This window comes from Hyla sarda, chromosome 2 (assembly GCF_029499605.1).
Source record: "Hyla sarda isolate aHylSar1 chromosome 2, aHylSar1.hap1, whole genome shotgun sequence".
Taxonomy (NCBI): Eukaryota; Metazoa; Chordata; class Amphibia; order Anura; family Hylidae; genus Hyla; species Hyla sarda.
In genome coordinates, this window is record NC_079190.1 from 86807785 (window position 1) to 86824858 (window position 17074).

Consider the following 17074-nt stretch of genomic DNA (forward strand, 5'->3'; position numbering starts at 1 on the left):
ACACATGTGAGTAGTACCCCGCTCGGCTGATAATTAATTGGGGGGGGGAGCAGAACAGCGCTGGCGGGTCACATATGATTAGTTCCCCGATGTGGGGACAGCACAGCGCTGGGCTGATTCATTCATTCCCGAGACCGAGGGGCCCAACCGGTATTGCGGTATGGGAAAAATTCATATCGTGCAGCCCAAAAATGTCGGTATTCGGTATGAACCGGTATACGGCCCAGCCCTAGATTAGACATTCTTATAATAAATATGTCAACAAAAGTTATATTTTATTTCCATCATTTACACCTTCAAAATAACAGAAAACAAAAAAAAATTTTGTCTGCAAAAGTTTGGGCACCCTGCAGAGTTAATATCTTGTACTGCCCCCTTTGGCAAGTATCACAGCTTGTAAACGCTTTTTGTAGCCAGCCAAGAGTCTTTCAATTCTTGTTTGAGGTATCTTTGCCCATTCTTCCTTACAAAAGTCTTCCAGTTCTTTTAGATTTCTGGGCTGTCTGTCACGCACTGCTCTTTTATGGTCTATCCATAGATTTTCAATTATGCTGAGGTCAGGAGATTGTGAAGGCCATGGCAAAACCTTCAGTTTACGCCTCTTGATGTAATGCCCCGTAGATTTCAAGGTGTGTTTAGGATCATTATCCATTTGTAGAAGCCATCCTCTCTTTAACTTCAGCTTTCTCACAGATGGCATCAAGTTAGCATCCAAAGTTTGCTGAAATTTTATTGAATCCATTTTTCCTTCTACTCGTGAGATGTTCCCTGTGCCACTGGCTGCAATACAACCCCAAAGCATGATTCATCCACCCCTATGCTTAAAAGTTGGACAGAAGTTCTTTTCATTAAATTCTGTTTCCCTTCTTCTCCAAACGTACCTTTGCTCATTCTGGCCAAAAAGTTCAATTTTAACCTCATCGGTCCACAGAACTTGTTTCCAAAATGCATCAGGCTTGTCTATATGTTCATTTGCAAAGTTCAAACGCTGATTTTTGTGGTGAGGACGTAGAAGAGGTTTTCTTCTGATGACTCTTCCATGAAGACCATATTTGTACAAGTATCTCTTTATAGTGGAATAGTGTACCACAACTTCAGTGTATGCCAGATCTTTCTGGAGGGATTGTGCAGTCAAATGTGGGTTTTGAATAGTTTTTCTCACAATCCTGCGAGCTGTTCTGTCTGATATTTTTCTTGGTCTTCCAGATCTTGCTTTAACTTCCACTGTTCCTGATGACTGCCATTTCTTAATTACATTCCGAACAGAGGATATTGACATCTGAAAACGTTTTGCTATCTTCTTATAGCCTTCTCCGGCTTTGTGAGCATCAACTGTTTTCAGTTTCAATTTCTAGACAACTGCTTAGAAGAACCCATGGTGCTGGTTGTTGGGGCAAGGTCAGATGAGTCTGGGCATTTAAAACCTTTGAGATTGACATCACCTGGTCTTCCCAGATGATAATTGAGAACAATCCATGACACTGGCAGGTCTCTGCTTTGCAAAGGGGGCAGTGCATGCTATAAATTCTGCAGGGTGCCCAAACTTTTGCAGACACCATTTTTTTGTTTTCTGTTATTTTGAAAGTGTAAATGATGGAAATAAAATCTAACTTTTGTTGACATATTATAAGAATGTCTAATATGTAATTTGATGCCTTTTGGAGATTTTCCCATTTTTCTTTGGCTTCTTTATGCACATTAATATTTTTTTTTTACCTGGGATGACCAAACTTTTGATCCCCACTGTAAGTAGATATATGTCCTTATAGATAATCCATATTAAAAATGCTAATGACACTATAATGAACGCAATGGTACCTATTGGTTAACATAAGGAATATATACTATCAATACTAATATCCAAAAGTGTGAAATATACTGACGCTGGATGAAATGAATCACAGATGGTTACTGGTAATATTTAAAGAAAATTGTCCATTAGTGACAACAGTAAGAACTATACTATGATCTACATCAAATCATTTAATACAGTCACAATAAGAAGTATAGTAAAGATTCATTGCTTTTCTCTCTAAGTGCTGTGACATGCAAGGAAATAGCAGCATGTCTGAACAAGACCATGAACAAAAAAACATCTATTAAAGCAGGAGATACTGTATTTTGGAACTCAGAATTGAATAGCAAACAACCATCAGGTTTAAATGAAATCTGTACTTTTAAAGCTTATTTGTAACCTGTACAAATAAGTGTTATGTACAGGATATATATATTTTAAAAATGCTACGAAAGCATCTGATTGTAAGTTGTTATTTGCTTGCCTAAATGAACATTTAACTTAGAAACATACTTACCCCTGTGGTTGATCAATTCTTGGTGGTGAAGTCTAAGTCCGGGAGGGTCCACAGTTCACAGAAGCGTTGGCCGCAGATGACAGGAGTGGCGCAGAGAAATGATGAATAAAATGGTGTTGGGATGTGTTGGGCTAACACTGGAGATGATTGGTGAGTAGCATGGCTGCTCCTTAAGTAAGAAATGTATTGGTAGTCACTATTGAACCTCGATCAGAGGCTCTGTTAGGCTGGGTTCACATCAGGTTTTTACCAATACGGGACCGCACATGGCTGGGGGGGAACTAAAACCTTGCGCTCCCGTATCCCTGCCATTTGCCGCCCGTATGCCGCCCGTATGTAATTCATTTCAATGAGCCGACCAGAGTGAAACGCTGACTCCTTACGGCTCATTTTTGCCCCGTATGCGGTTTTCCACCGGACCTCAAACCGTGGTCGACTACGGTTTAAGGTGCAGTGGGAAAACCGCATACGGGGCAAAAATGAGCTGACCGGAGTCAGCGTTTCACTCCGGTCGGCTCATTGAAATTAATTACATATGGGCGGCATACGGCAGGTTTTAGCTCCCCCTAGCCATATGCGGTCCCGTATTGGTAAAAACATGCTGAGAACCCAGCCTCACAAGTGATCTCATCAGTCACTGTACCATGCGGGCACTGATGACGTCATAGGGGCAAAGGCTATATATACCCCTGCTTTCTATGATTATGAGCTATTGCCATCGTAACCTCTTGACAACCCTGTTATTACAGTGAAACATGTCGATGAGGGAATGACACATTTAACCATCATACTGTGACACTTAGTAGTGTACTGCAGTCACTGCAAACTGTTCATACAAGTAGGTATTAATCCTTGTCTAACGCCAACTGGTGCAGGCCCCCAATGTTCTAGATATCACAGTATCAGTTATATAGTCTCTTGTTTGAGGTTTTATAAGGATACAATAAAAGTACTGGGCTTCAGCCCAGGAGTTATTGGTTTTATGTGTTGTACAAACTGTATCTAAATACTAGGGACCTAGGGACACTTGTAGATTGTTAGCCCTTGCAGGCAGGGCTCTCTCACCCTCTATATCAGTGTGTCATATACTCTGTTTCATGTTCTTTGTACTTATTGTACAGTGACCCCCCCGACCTACGATTGCCTCGACATACGATCATTTCAACATACGATGGCCTCTCAGAGGCCATCGCATGTTGAAGGCAGCATCAACATACAATGCTTTTGTATGTCGGGGCCATCGCATAAACAGCTATCTGGCAGCGCTGACTGCTTCAGCGGCCACCGGATAGCCGTTTACGGTGCCCCGTGTGGTCCGCTGACGATCACTTACCTGTCCTCGGGGCTCCGGCTCCTCCTCTTCGGGATCCCCTGCATCGTCGGCGCTCTCCATCGTCGTCATCACATCGCTGCGCACGCCGTCCCGTCATCCAATAGGAGCGGCGTGCGTAACGACGTGATGGCGGCAACGGAGAGTGAAGATGCCGGGGAAGCAGAGGCCTTGCCGGAGCGTTGGGGACACCCCGGGGACGCGGCGACAGCAATGGACGGCGACATCCAGGGCAGCGGTGACGAGTGGTGACGGTCCGGAGCGGCGGGGACAGGTGAGTACAACTTCCTCTACCAGTGGTCTTCAACCTGTGGACCTCCAGATGTTGCAAAACTACAACTCCCAGCATGCCCGGACAGCCGTTGGCTGTCCGGGCATGCTGGGTGTTGTAGTTTTGCAACATCTAGAGGTCCGCAGATTGTAGACCACTGTCCTATACTTTACATTGCACGGATCCCTCAACATATGATGGTTTCAACAAACAATGGTCCATTTGGAATGGATTACCATCGTATGTTGAGGGACCACTGTACTTATGTATCTTAACAATTTTTATATGTACAGTGCCCTGGAAGCCGTGTGTCTGTATTAAAATAGACGTTAGTCATTTATTATTTTTACTTTGCAGAAAAAGAAACCTTTTGGGCTGGTTTGGGCTGTCCCTTGGTTAGGAGGTAGTCTGTGATAACTGTAGGCATATATGAGAGTGGAATCAGAATTAATTTGGTATCCCATCCAGCAGAATAACGTGTCCAGGGATGAACTGCTGTTAGTGCATGCTCCATGCAGTCTGTGGCAAGGGACAACTTCGTTGAGCAGAATGACTCCACGCTGTCCATATAGCCATAACCTGTAACAAAAATACAAACCCCAAATGTTTATTCATGCTTTAAAATAGGGATGTTGATTGAAAGAATGAGCTTGATAACATGCCAACAAGGCATAACATACATACATGAGTAGCAACTAATATGGTTGATTATTTATTTATTTTTTGGTCTCATTTTAATAAGCGATTTCTTCTATTAACAAAAATGTGCACAAGTGCATAAAGCCAGACAAACTGGTTGTATTTTTATCCATTATAAGCAAAGCAGCCAGATTGATGATTGGGTCTTGTGGTTACACAGTACTACCCCTGCTAATCTCCGTCCTCTCTTATAATGGTTAAGCATCATTTTGGCTTCTGTTAGGCTGCATTCACATCACGTTTGCAGCCTACGGCTGCCGGGTCCTACGGCTGCTGCTCCGCAGCTTCTCATTCACTTTAATGAGCCTCATTTTTGCCCCTTATCCGGTTTTGGTGGTATACTACGGTTTTAATTCCAGTCACAAGACCAGATACATGGCAAAAATGAGCCGACCGGAGTCACTATCTTACTCTGGTCGGCTCATTCATATGAATGAGATGGGAGCCGGGTTCGGCTGTAATATGGGAGTGCATGGTTTTCCCATCCCCAGCAGCAGGGTCAGTGTTAGGTCGGGGCAAACCAGCCAATAGCCTAGGGCCCCCATCCCCCAGGGGGCCCCCTGCTGGCTGCTCAGCATAGGCATGCGCACAGGGTGAGGGGTTCCGCGGCCGCCATTGAGCAGCCCGCAGGGGCCCCCCGTCACATTTTGGACATCCCTGTGTCCCGAAAGATGTTTTCGGGACACAAGGATGTCTCGGTTACCTTTCTGCGGCGGCCCCCGCGCTAACTTTAAAAACAGCCATAGCAGTAAATCATGAGCCCGGACAGGAGGAGTGGTGGTCGGAACACTGAAGTGGGGGCAGTACACAGATATACAGCCTCCAGCCATACACTGTATATGGCTGAAGGCTGTATGTCTGCGGGGGAACTATACTGCACCTAATGTGGGGAACTATACTGCACCTAATGTGGGGAACTATGGTGCAATATTGCTCCCCACATTAGGTGCAGTATAGTTCCCCACATTAGGTGCAGTATAGCTCCCCACATTAGATGCAGTCACCTAATGTGGGGAACTATATTGCACCTAATGTGGGGGAACTATACTGCCAACCTTATGTGGGGGAACTACAACCTAATGTGGGGGAATTATACTGCCAACCTAATGTGGGGGGAACTATACTGCCAACCTAATGTGGGGGGAACTATACTGCCAACCTAATGTGGGGGAACATACTGCCTACCTAATGTGGGGAAACTATACTGCCTACCTAATGTGGGGGAACTATACTGCCTACCTTGTGTGGGGGAACATACTGCCTACCTAATGTGGGGGAACTATACTGCCAACCTAATGTGGGGGAACTACAACCTAATGTGGGGGGAACTATACTGCCAACTTAATGTGGGGGAACTACAACCTAATGTGGGGGGAACTATACTGCCAACCTAATGTGGGGGAACTACAAACTAATGTGGGGGGAACTATACTGCCAACCTAATGTGGGGGAACTACAACCTAATGTGGGGGGAACTATACTGCCAACCTAATGTGGGGGAGCTGTACTGCACCTAATGTGCTAATGTGCCAACCTAATGTGGGGGAACATACTGCCTACCTAATGTGGGGGAAATATACTGCCAACCTAATGTGGGGGAACTATACTGCCGACCTAATGTGGGGGAACATACTGCCTACCTAATGTGGGGGAACTACAACCTAATGTGGGGGGAACTATACTGCCAACCTAATGTGGGGGAACTACAACCTAATGTGGGGGAACTATACTGCCAACCTAATCTTGGGAAGCTATATATGGGGGATCTATACTGCCTACCTAATGTGGGGGAACTATACTGCCTACCTAATGTGGGGGAACTATACTGCCTACCTTATGTGGGGGAACATACTGCCTACCTAATGTGGGGGAACTATACTGCCAACCTAATGTGGGGGAACTACAACCTAATGTGGGGGGAACTATACTGCCAACCTAATGTGGGGGGAACTATACTGCCAACCTAATGTGGGGGGAACTATACTGCCAACCTAATGTGGGGGAACTACAACCTAATGTGGGGGAACTATACTGCCAACCTAATCTTGGGAAGCTATATATGGGGGATCTATACTGCCTACCTAATGTGGGGGAACTATACTGCCTACCTAATGTGGGGGAACTATACTGCCTACCTTATGTGGGGGAACATACTGCCTACCTAATGTGGGGGAACTATACTGCCAACCTAATGTGGGGGAACTACAACCTAATGTGGGGGGAACTATACTGCCAACCTAATGTAGGGGGAACTATACTGCCAACCTAATGTGGGGGGAACTATACTGCCAACCTAATGTGGGGGAACATACTGCCTACCTAATGTGGGGGAACTATACTGCCTACCTAATGTGGGGGAACTATACTGCCTACCTAATGTGGGGGAACTATACTGCCTACCTTGTGTGGGGGAACATAATGCCTACCTAATGTGGGGGAACTATACTGCCACCTAATGTGGGGGAACTGCAACCTAATGTGGGGGGAACTATACTGCTAACTTAATGTGGGGGAACTATACTGCCAACCTAATGTGGGGGAACTACAAACGAATGTGGGGGGAACTATACTGCCAACCTAATGTGGGGGAACTACAACCTAATGTGGGGGGAACTATACTGCCAACCTAATGTGGGGGAACTGTACTGCACCTAATGTGCTAATGTGGGGGAACTGTACTGCCAACCTAATGTGGGGGGACTATACAGCCAACCTAATGTGGGGGAACATACTGCCTACCTAATGTGGGGGAACTATACTGCCAACTTAATGTGGGGGAACTACAACCTAATGTGGGGGAACTATACTGCCAACCTAATGTGGGGGAACTACAACCTAATGTGGGGGAACTGTACTGCACCTAATGTGCTAATGTGGGGGAACTGTACTGCCAACCTAATGTGGGGGGACTATACAGCCAACCTAATGTGGGGGAACTATACTGCCAACCTAATGTGGGGGAACTATACAAATATATAAAATTGTACTATTCTGATCCCTATAACTTTTATTTTTCTGTATATGGGGATGCATGAGGGTAATTTTTTGCGCTTTGATTTGTAGTTTTTATGGGTACTATTTTTGTTTTGATGGGACTTTTCAATAGCTTTTTAGATATTTTTATGGTATTTGAAGTGGGGGAACTATACTGCCAACCTAATCTTCGGAAGCTATACTGGCAACCTGATGTGGGGGAACTATACAGCCAACCTAATGTAGGGGAACTATACAGCCAACCTAATGTGGGGGAACTATACAGCCAGCCTAATGTGGGGTGACCTATATTGCCAACCTAATGTGGGGGAACTGTACTGCACCTAATGTGCTAATGTGGGGGAACTGTACTGCCAACCTAATGTGGGGGGACTATACAGCCAACCTAATGTGGGGGAACTATACTGCCAACCTAATGTGGTGGAACTATACAAAAATATAAAAGTGTACTATTCTGATCCCTATAACTCTTTTATTTTTCTGTATATGGGGATGTATGAGGGTAATTTTTTGTGCTTTGATTTGTAGTTTTTATGGGTACCATTTTTGTTTTGATGGGACTTTTCAATAGCTTTTTAGATATTTTTTTATGGTATTTGATGTTACCAAAAATGTGCAAATCTGGTTAGTGCACTATTACCACTTTTGGGGCCCCTCTTTTGATTTTGCCTAGGGCCACGCTAAGCCTAAAACCAGCCCTTGCCCAGCAGGATCCAGTTCCTGGTCACCAGCCTTGGAGAGGTTTCTGTTTTTATGCTGGATGAGGTCTGCATTGTTCCATTGAGCAGGATCCATTAAAAAAACAATTCATGCCACGTAGTATACATTTCTTTTGCATCCAGCCTTACCTGTTTATTTTTTTTTTCAAAACTCTCCTTCTTATCTACAGTACTCTTTACAATACTCACAAATCTATATTCTCTACTGACCCATCTGTGATTTTATTTTCCACTTTCTACCACTCACATTTTCCATTATTACATTCTCCTCCTCTTGTTTTCAGAATCTCTCCTGTGCTGCACCCAGCCTCTGGAGTCATCTTCATGGTTACAACAAACACTAAAACATTCCAAATTGCCTTAAAAAATGTTTTATTGGAAGGTTTCCTTGTGAGAGTAGTTACACGCCTGAGACCACCATGCACAGTAAATGTTGAATTGACTGTTGTGAAATTGATTACCTTTGGGATTTGAAGTACATGGTGGAGATTTATTAAAACCTGTATAGAGGAAAATTTGACCAGTTGCCCATAGCATCCAATCAGATTGATTATTTTATTTTTCACAGACCTGTTTAACATGAAATAAGCAATATGATTGGTTGCTATAGGCAACTGGTGAAGTTTTCCTCTATGCAGGTTTGGATACATTTCTCCCATGATTCTTTGGAGTAATGAATTAAAGTGACCCCCGCGACCTACGATGGCCCCGACATACGATAATTTCAACATGCGATGGCCTCTCAGAGGCCATCGCATGTTGAAGGCAACATCAACATACGATGCTTTTGTATGTCGGGGCCATCGCATAAACGGCTGTCCGGCAGCGCAGACTGCATGCAGGAAAATGTATACGTTTAAAATTGTCATCTTCTGACCATATAACTTTTTTATTTTTCCGTGTACAGGCCGGTTTGAGGGCTAATTTTTTGCGCCGTGTTCTGAAGTTTTTATCGGTTCCATTTTTGTATTGATCAGACTTTTTGATTGCTTTTTATTAATTTTTTCATGATATAAAAAGTGACCAAAAATACGCTATTTTGGACTTTGGATTTTTTTTGCGCGTACGCCATTGACCTTGCAGTTTAATTAACAATATATTTTTATAGTTCGGACATTTCCACACGCGGCGATACCACATATGTTTATTTTTATTTACACCGTTTTTTTATGGGAAAAGGGGGGTGATTCAAACTTTTATTAGGGAAGGGGTTAAATGACCTTCATTAACTTTTTTTTTTTCACTTTTTTTTTTGCAGTGCTATAGCTCCCATAGGGGGCTATAGCACTGCACACACTGATCTTTTACCCTGATCCCTGCAAAACCATAGGTTTGCATGGATCATCTAGATAGAGGCTCGATTGCTCAAGCCTGTAGCTCAGTCTTGAAGCAATTAAACGCCGATCGGACGCGACGGAGCAAGGTTAGGGGGTCTCCTCTCGCGTCCTAGCTGATCGGAATATCGCAATTTTATTGAGATGTCCCGATCAGCCAGACTGAGCTGCCGGGAAGCGTTTACTTTCACTTTCAGATGCGGCGGTCAACTTTGATCGCCGCGTCTGAAGGGCTAATAGTGCTCACCACAACGATCGGTGCCGCACGCTATTAGCCCAGGGTCCTGGCTATCCTTAGCAGCCGGGAATGACCCGGTGTGATGCGGGGTAACAGCGTGACCCCGTTTTAAACACCGGGCAAGGGGGCATACAGGTACGCCCTTTGTCCTGAAGGAGTTAAGAAATAAAAGAAGCAATCTGATTGGCTGCTATGGGCAACTGGTAAACTTTATATCTGCACAGATTTTAATAAATCTTCCCCATTTTCTTAAATGTATTACTTAGATAAAATTCTGAATTTCTAGCCATCTGCGAATTAGCTCTCTAACAGAAGAGTTCTCTCTATAGTGCCACCTACTGGAAGTAACATCTCTGAGGCTGCTTTAAAAGCCTCAGAACACCACTGGCTAATATTTGCCTTAACAGCATAAATGACTGTCTAAAAATAGATCTCTTTGTGGATTTTTGTGGATTTTTAGGCTCTCCAGGCGATCCAACCATCTTTTCCTGTCAGTGAGTCTTGTACTATGGTAGCAATGCAGATGTGGAATTCAATAAGTGGACACAGTTCTCAGTTATAGTCATATGTATTGCAGGTTTTTGTACAAAAGGAGACAGATCAACAGTTCTCAGACATAATGCAGGGTTGAGTTTGAATGCATAGTACATATTCGTTGAGGCACAGAAAAGCTACATCAAAGACAAGCCATAATAATCAGCACAGAAGTACAAAGCTGTGGAGTGATGGAGGGCAACAAGTGCAACCCATTACTAATCACTAGGTGCAGAAAACACATGGCTGGGCAAAGCTAAAACAAGCAAGACACTTCCTAGTAGGGCAGTAAACAAATGCAAAAAGTCCAGTACAGCTCCTAAAATCAATGTACGATCATGTGAATACACCCTAGGACAAAGATAAGATTTCCTGCTCCAAATTTCATACAATTCAAGCTTTATTTGACATCATCTTAAAAAAAAACATTTGTTTTTAGGGTGTACACGTTATAGTAAAAATGACATGTTCTCTTTATTCTGTGAGTTAATACGATTAAAATGATACACATGATATATGCATATATTGTACCGCTTAAAAAAATTTAAAACTATTTTAACAAAATTAGTATGTTTGAAATTGCCCTATTTTGACCAGCTATTACTTTCTCATTTTTCTGTAAGGTCTTACCGGATCAGGTCTAGAAAGCACGGGATCTGAAGAAAAGGCAGACTTTAGGCTGAAGAAAGCCTCTCCGGCCTCAGGATGCCATAAGTTAGGGTTAGAGTTCTTTCTAGTGAGAGCTACAATGGGAGCGACCACAGAAGAGAAATGTATAATGAATTGATGATAACAATTGTCAAACCCCAGGAAACGTTGACTAGCCCGAAGACCGGTAGGGCGAGGCCAATCCGACACCGCAGACAGTTTTACTGGATCTATTTGCAGACCTTGATGAGAGACCATATAACCAAGAAACAGGAGACTGGATTTATCAAAAAGGCATTTCTCCAGTTTGGTGTAGAGATGATTCCTCCGGAGGCGTCGAAGGATGAGACGAACATGAGTGAAAATGCTCCTCCAAGTTGGAAGAATAGATCAAGAAGTCATCAAGATACATGACAACACAGGTATAGACAAGGTCGCGGAAGATATCATTGACGAATTCCTGAAAAACAGCTGGAGCATGACAAAGACCGAAAGGCATCACGAGATGTCCATCTCGGGTATTAAAAGCTGTCTTCCATTTGTCTTCCTCTCGAATTTGAATCAGATTATCATCTCCATGTAAATCCAATTTGGAGAAGACTTTGGCCCCCCAAAGATGATCAAAAGGTTTAGTGATCAAAGGAAGAGGATAATGATTCTTGACCATGATTTTGTTGAAACATCTGTAATCAATACATGGGCGGAGAGAACTATCCTTCTTGCTCACAAAGAAGAACCGGCTCTGGCAGGTGAAGAGGACTATCGGATAAATCCTTTTTGGAGGTTCTCTTGGATATATTTTTGCATGGCTTGAGTCTCAGGGACTGACAAAGGAAAGATTCTACCACGAGGAGGCATAGTCCCAGGCAGTAAATCAATGGGGCAATTGTAAGGACAATGCGGAGGTAAAGTCTCGGCCTGTTTTTCGCAAAAGACATCAGAAAAATCTTGATAAGGGGAAGGCAGACCAGGCATAGGAGGAAAGGAAGAAACAATTTTAGGTTGGACCGGCACAAGACAACGATTTTGACAGCCCTGTCCCCAGCGGGTGATGTCTCCATATTTCCAGTCAAGCTACGGGGAATGGCGTTGGAGCCAAGGAAGACCGAGAAGTATCTGAGAAGTACAATGTGGAAGCAAATAGAATTCAATCCTTTCCTTATGCAAGACTCTCACCTGCAAGAGAAGAGACTCTGTGCGGTAAAGCACTCTACAGTCCAGATTTTGTCCAGTGATGGAAGAGATGAACAGAGGCTTGACACGATGACGCACAGGAAGACGATATTCATGCACGAGAAAGGCATCAATTAAGTTGCCAGCAGCACCAGAGTCCAAGAATGCAGAAGCGAAGAATGAAGTCTAAGCAGAAACGTGGACTTGAACAGAGATATTCAAATGAGGAGAGGTAGTATTCACACCCAGGGACGCCTCTCCTATGTATTCTAGGTGCGAGCATTTTCTCGGACACTGAGGACGGGAAGAACAGTCTTTCAGAAAGTGCTCCGGACTGGCACAGTATAGGCACAAATTCTTGTTGCGTCGTCGGGATCTTTCCTGCTGGGTGAGGTGAGTACCATCCACTTGCATAGCCACTTCAGTAGGTCCACTTTTATTACGAAGTTCCTCCTGTCTTTTGGCAAAACACACATCAGTACGTGTGGCCAAATGGATCAGTTCACAAAGGTTAGTCAGAGCATCACGCGCAGCAAGAGCATCCTTTATTCTACTGGACAGTCCTTTTTTAAATGTAGCACATAAGGCCTCGTTGTTCCATGTCAATTCAGAAGCAAGGGTGCGAAACTGGACTGCATAGTCTCCGACAAAGGAAGTCCCTTGTCTTAGGTTAAGAAGAGCAGTCTCGGCAAAGGAGGCTCATGTGGGTTCTTTAACGCTGCGGAACTCAGCTAAGAAGCCCGTGACATTAGAGGTAATTGGATTACTACAATCCCAGAGAGGAGTAGCCCAGGCCAGGGCCTTTCCAGACAAGAGACTAACCACAAACGCCACCACTGGGTCACAAAGCCTCTACACAGCTTAGGATCTCCTTCAAAATTCATGGGAAGGGGAAAATGAAGCTTTGATCCAAAAGGAACTGCAGGAACGGGTGGAGAAGCTGGAGCAAATTGCGACTGCTGTTGCATGGGCAGAAGTTGCTGCGCCATAGCAGACAGTTGATTTAGTTGCTGTGTCTGTCGGGCCAACTGTTGCGACTGACAGGCCACAACGGAAGGGAGATCTGAAACCTTGGGCAGAGGTACCTCAGTGGGGTCCATGGCCGGATCTTGCTGTTAGACTCACAGCAGTCGACTGGAACTCAGGAGGTAGTAGATATGCAATACCACAGTGGTCTGGAGCAGGAGATGTAGTCGATCCGCTGGGCCTGTGTGACAGATGACGTGGGCAGTGACAGGGAGCGGAGTCTAAGGTGCCGTTGGTTTTCACCAGAGCCCGCTGCAAAACGGGTTGGACTTGCTGTGGCAGGTGGCACCCAGTTCGCTATTCCTCGCGGTCATGGCGGATTGTAAATGTACGTCATGGTGCGTTAAGTACCACGGCACCATGACATCCATTTATGTCCATTGTCGTTAAGGGGTTAAAGGAGAACTCCAGCCAAATGAAATTACCTTTATATAGCTACACATGATAAAGTTATATAACTTTGCAAAGTGAAGTGTAATCTTTGCTGAGCACATACCCTGTTTCTCTCCAGATAGGTAGTCTAGGAGATCTTATCACAATGATGACTAACGTCTACTGTAGACGACACTTCTCACTCCCTCCTCCCCTGCTCAGAGAGCTGACAGCTTCAGTGTGAGTGTCTCTGATTGGCTAGAGGGCACCCCCCCTTTCCTGCTCACTCTCACAGCAGCCCCTCCCTGCAGCTCACACAGGAAATAAGCCCAATGTGTGGATTTTTTTGCTGACACAGCAGGATTATGGGTCTGATTTTTAAACAAATTAGTTGGGATGCCTTGTGGAGTCATGGTGAGCTTATAAATATATAACTTATTTAAGTGTTTTTTTTCCACCAATTTTGGCTGGATATCTCCTTTAAAGGGGTTATCCACCATGAGGTGATTTTAGTACGTACCTGCTAGACAGTAATGGACATGCTTAGGAAGGATCTGCGCCTGTATTGGGGCTAAATGGCTATGTTGTGAGATTACCATAACACCGTGGTTAGCTTTTTGTCAACTGGTATTTCCTGTTTGACTTTTCTTTTTTTGATTACAAAACCCACAATTCCATTTTCCTCCCTCCTACACATCCGCCAGCCCACCCATTGAAACAGAAATGAGCTGCATCCATTCAAAAGACCTGTGGTTTTCAATCAGGGTGCCTACAGCTGTTGCATTAGTTGCAGATTGATCTCTCTCCCACCAAGCGATCGCTCCTCCCATTGAAGCAGACAGGCTCCCTGTCATCAGCTGACTAGTGAGTCAGGTCTTGGCCGCATTGCAACCTGGGAAAAATCTGAGACAACATTCATTTTGTATGCTGGTAAAAATAGATATTGGAGGGAAAATCACAGAAGAATTGTGAGAAAACCGTCACACACAGGTAAAGACTATATTATGAACTACACTAACTTTACATATTATGAACACACTAACTTTACAGCCCCTGTAGCATAGTCAAATAAAAAAATATTCCTGGAATGCCCTTTTAATGTTATACTGCCTCATCATGTACACTTTTTTTTAAACTTTTTTTACTTTACCCTTCCCTCTACTGTGTGTGCCTTGTGGGAGTTTATGGTGCCCTTTTTGTACAGTTTTTTTGCTTAGTCTTTTTACAAATTTTTTTTCAATAAAGATATATATCGCCAGGGCCAGACTGTCGATAAAAACGAGCCCTGGTGTTACAGCTGTGGTGAGGTGGATCCCTGACCTGTGAGGATGATGGTGTGGGCCGTACCAGGGAGCGGAGTCTAAGGTGCCGCTGGTTTTCACCAGAGCTCGCTGCAAAGCAAGATGTAGTTGCTGCGGCAGGCAGCACCCAGGTCGCTACCCCTGATACGACTCATCCCCACAGGCAGCCGAGGTATAACGTGGCACAGTAAGCATGAGGAACAGACAAAGTCAGGACAGGCAGGAGGTCTGGGCTGGTGGCAATGATGCAAGGTCAGGTCATGTAGCAAGAGGTTAGAAGGTAGGCGGCACAGGAGCAAGGTCAGGATACGTAGCAAGGGGTCAGATACACGGCAAGGCAAGACACAAATAAACGCTTTCTCTTAATAACTACATAAAGATCTGGCAAGGATTAAATGAAGTGCGGGGCTATATAGGGTCAAAAGAGACTAGCTCCAATCAATTTTAAAGAGCTGGCGTGTGCGCGCCTTAGGAGGCGGGGACGCGCGCGCTGGCAGACACGGTGAGTGGAGGAGACAGAGCAGCGAGGAGGTGAGGAGAGACCCGGCGGTTGCATGCATCCGCATCGCAGGATGCATACCCCAGCAGTGCCAACAGCAGAAACAGGGATGCGCTTGTGGTAAACAAGTCTGACTGCAGCGCTTACTGTAACAGTACCCCCCTTAGGTCTCCCCCTCAATTTGGGTCGCAGGAACCGATGAATAAAACCTTGGTCCAGTATCTTCTCTTCAGGTTCCCAAGATCTTTCTTCTGGCCCGAACCCCTTCCAATCCACCAAGAAGAAGCGTTTTTTTCTGACAATCTTGGTGGCCAAAATCTCTTTAACTTCAAAGATGTCAGAGGAACTAGAGACAGAAGTGGAAGAGACATCCCCATGAGAAAAGTGATTAAGAATAACGGGTTTGAGGAGAGAGACGTGAAACAAGTTCTGAATTCAAAGAGATGCAGGCAGAGGGAGTTTGTAAGACACAGGATTAATGCGTTGCATGACTTTGAAAGGACCCAGGAAGTGGGGACCCAATTTGTAGCTGGGAATCTTGAAATGAATATACTTGGTGGATAACAAGACTTTGTTACCAGGTGAAAAGATCGGAAGAGGTCTTCTCTTTTTGTCTGCCTGCGACTTTATGCGGGTGGATGCAAGAATTAAAGAGCGCTGAGTTTCTTTCCAAATAGAAGAAAAGTCCCGTAACAGAATATCCACCGCAGGTACTTCGGAAGGAACAGGCAGAGGAAGAGGAGGATGAGGGTGACGGCCGTAGACAATGTAGAACGGGGAAGTTTTAGTAGCTTCAGAATCCTGGTGGTTATATGAAAGCTCAGGGAAGCAGGTTGGCCCAATTGTCTTGTCAAGCAGAAACAAAATTATGTAGATAATCTCCAAGAATTTGATTCACCCTCTCTACCTGACCGTTGGACTGGGGGTGGTATGCAGAAGAGAAGTCAAGCTTGATTTTGAGACGAGAGCAGAGAGCCTGCCAGAATTTGGAAACAAACTGAACCCCACGATTAGAGACAATGTGAGATGGTAGGCCATGCAAAGGAAACATATGTTGAAGGAATTGATCCACCAGTTGTGGAGCAGAAGGAAGTCCAGAGAGGGGCACAAAATGAGCCATCTTGGAAAAACAATAAACAACCACCCAAATGACTGTGTTGTTGCAGGAGGGAGGCAGATCGGTGACAAAGTCCATAGCAATGTTAGACCAAGGGCCCTCCAGGATAGGCAAAGGAAGTAAAAGACCTGCAGGCTTAAGCCGGGAAGTCTTGTCATGGGCACAGGTCGTACAGGAACATGCAAAATCAGTGACATCACGCTCCACGATCGGCCACCAGTAATGTCAGGTGATCAATTGAATGGTCTTCCATAGTCCAGCATGCCCGGCTAGTAAAGAAGAATGGCCCCAATACAACACTTTGCGTCTCAGACGAGGAGACACAAAAGACTTCCCTGGAAGGACTTGCTGAAGAACAACAGGCACCACCATAATCATGCGTTCAGGAGTAACAATATGCCGAGGAGTAGAGTCCAGATCTTTCACATCATAAGCTCTAGAGAGAGCATCAGCACTGACATTCTTGTCCGCAGGTCAAAAATGAATAAAGAAATTAAACCGGTAAAA

At 44.6% G+C, this 17074-nt stretch overlaps 1 protein-coding gene across 1 annotated transcript in view; it reads right to left on the bottom strand.

Moving 5' to 3' along the window:
* Positions 1–4229: 4229 nt before the first annotated feature.
* LOC130358746 (retinol dehydrogenase 7-like) overlaps positions 4230–17074 on the bottom strand; it is a 75823-nt gene continuing 62978 nt past the window's right edge. The window contains exon 4 of the mRNA XM_056562471.1: positions 4230–4492. Within this exon, the coding sequence (XP_056418446.1) occupies positions 4260–4492 (233 nt within the window). The 3' untranslated portion in view covers positions 4230–4259. The remainder of the gene's footprint in view (positions 4493–17074) is intronic.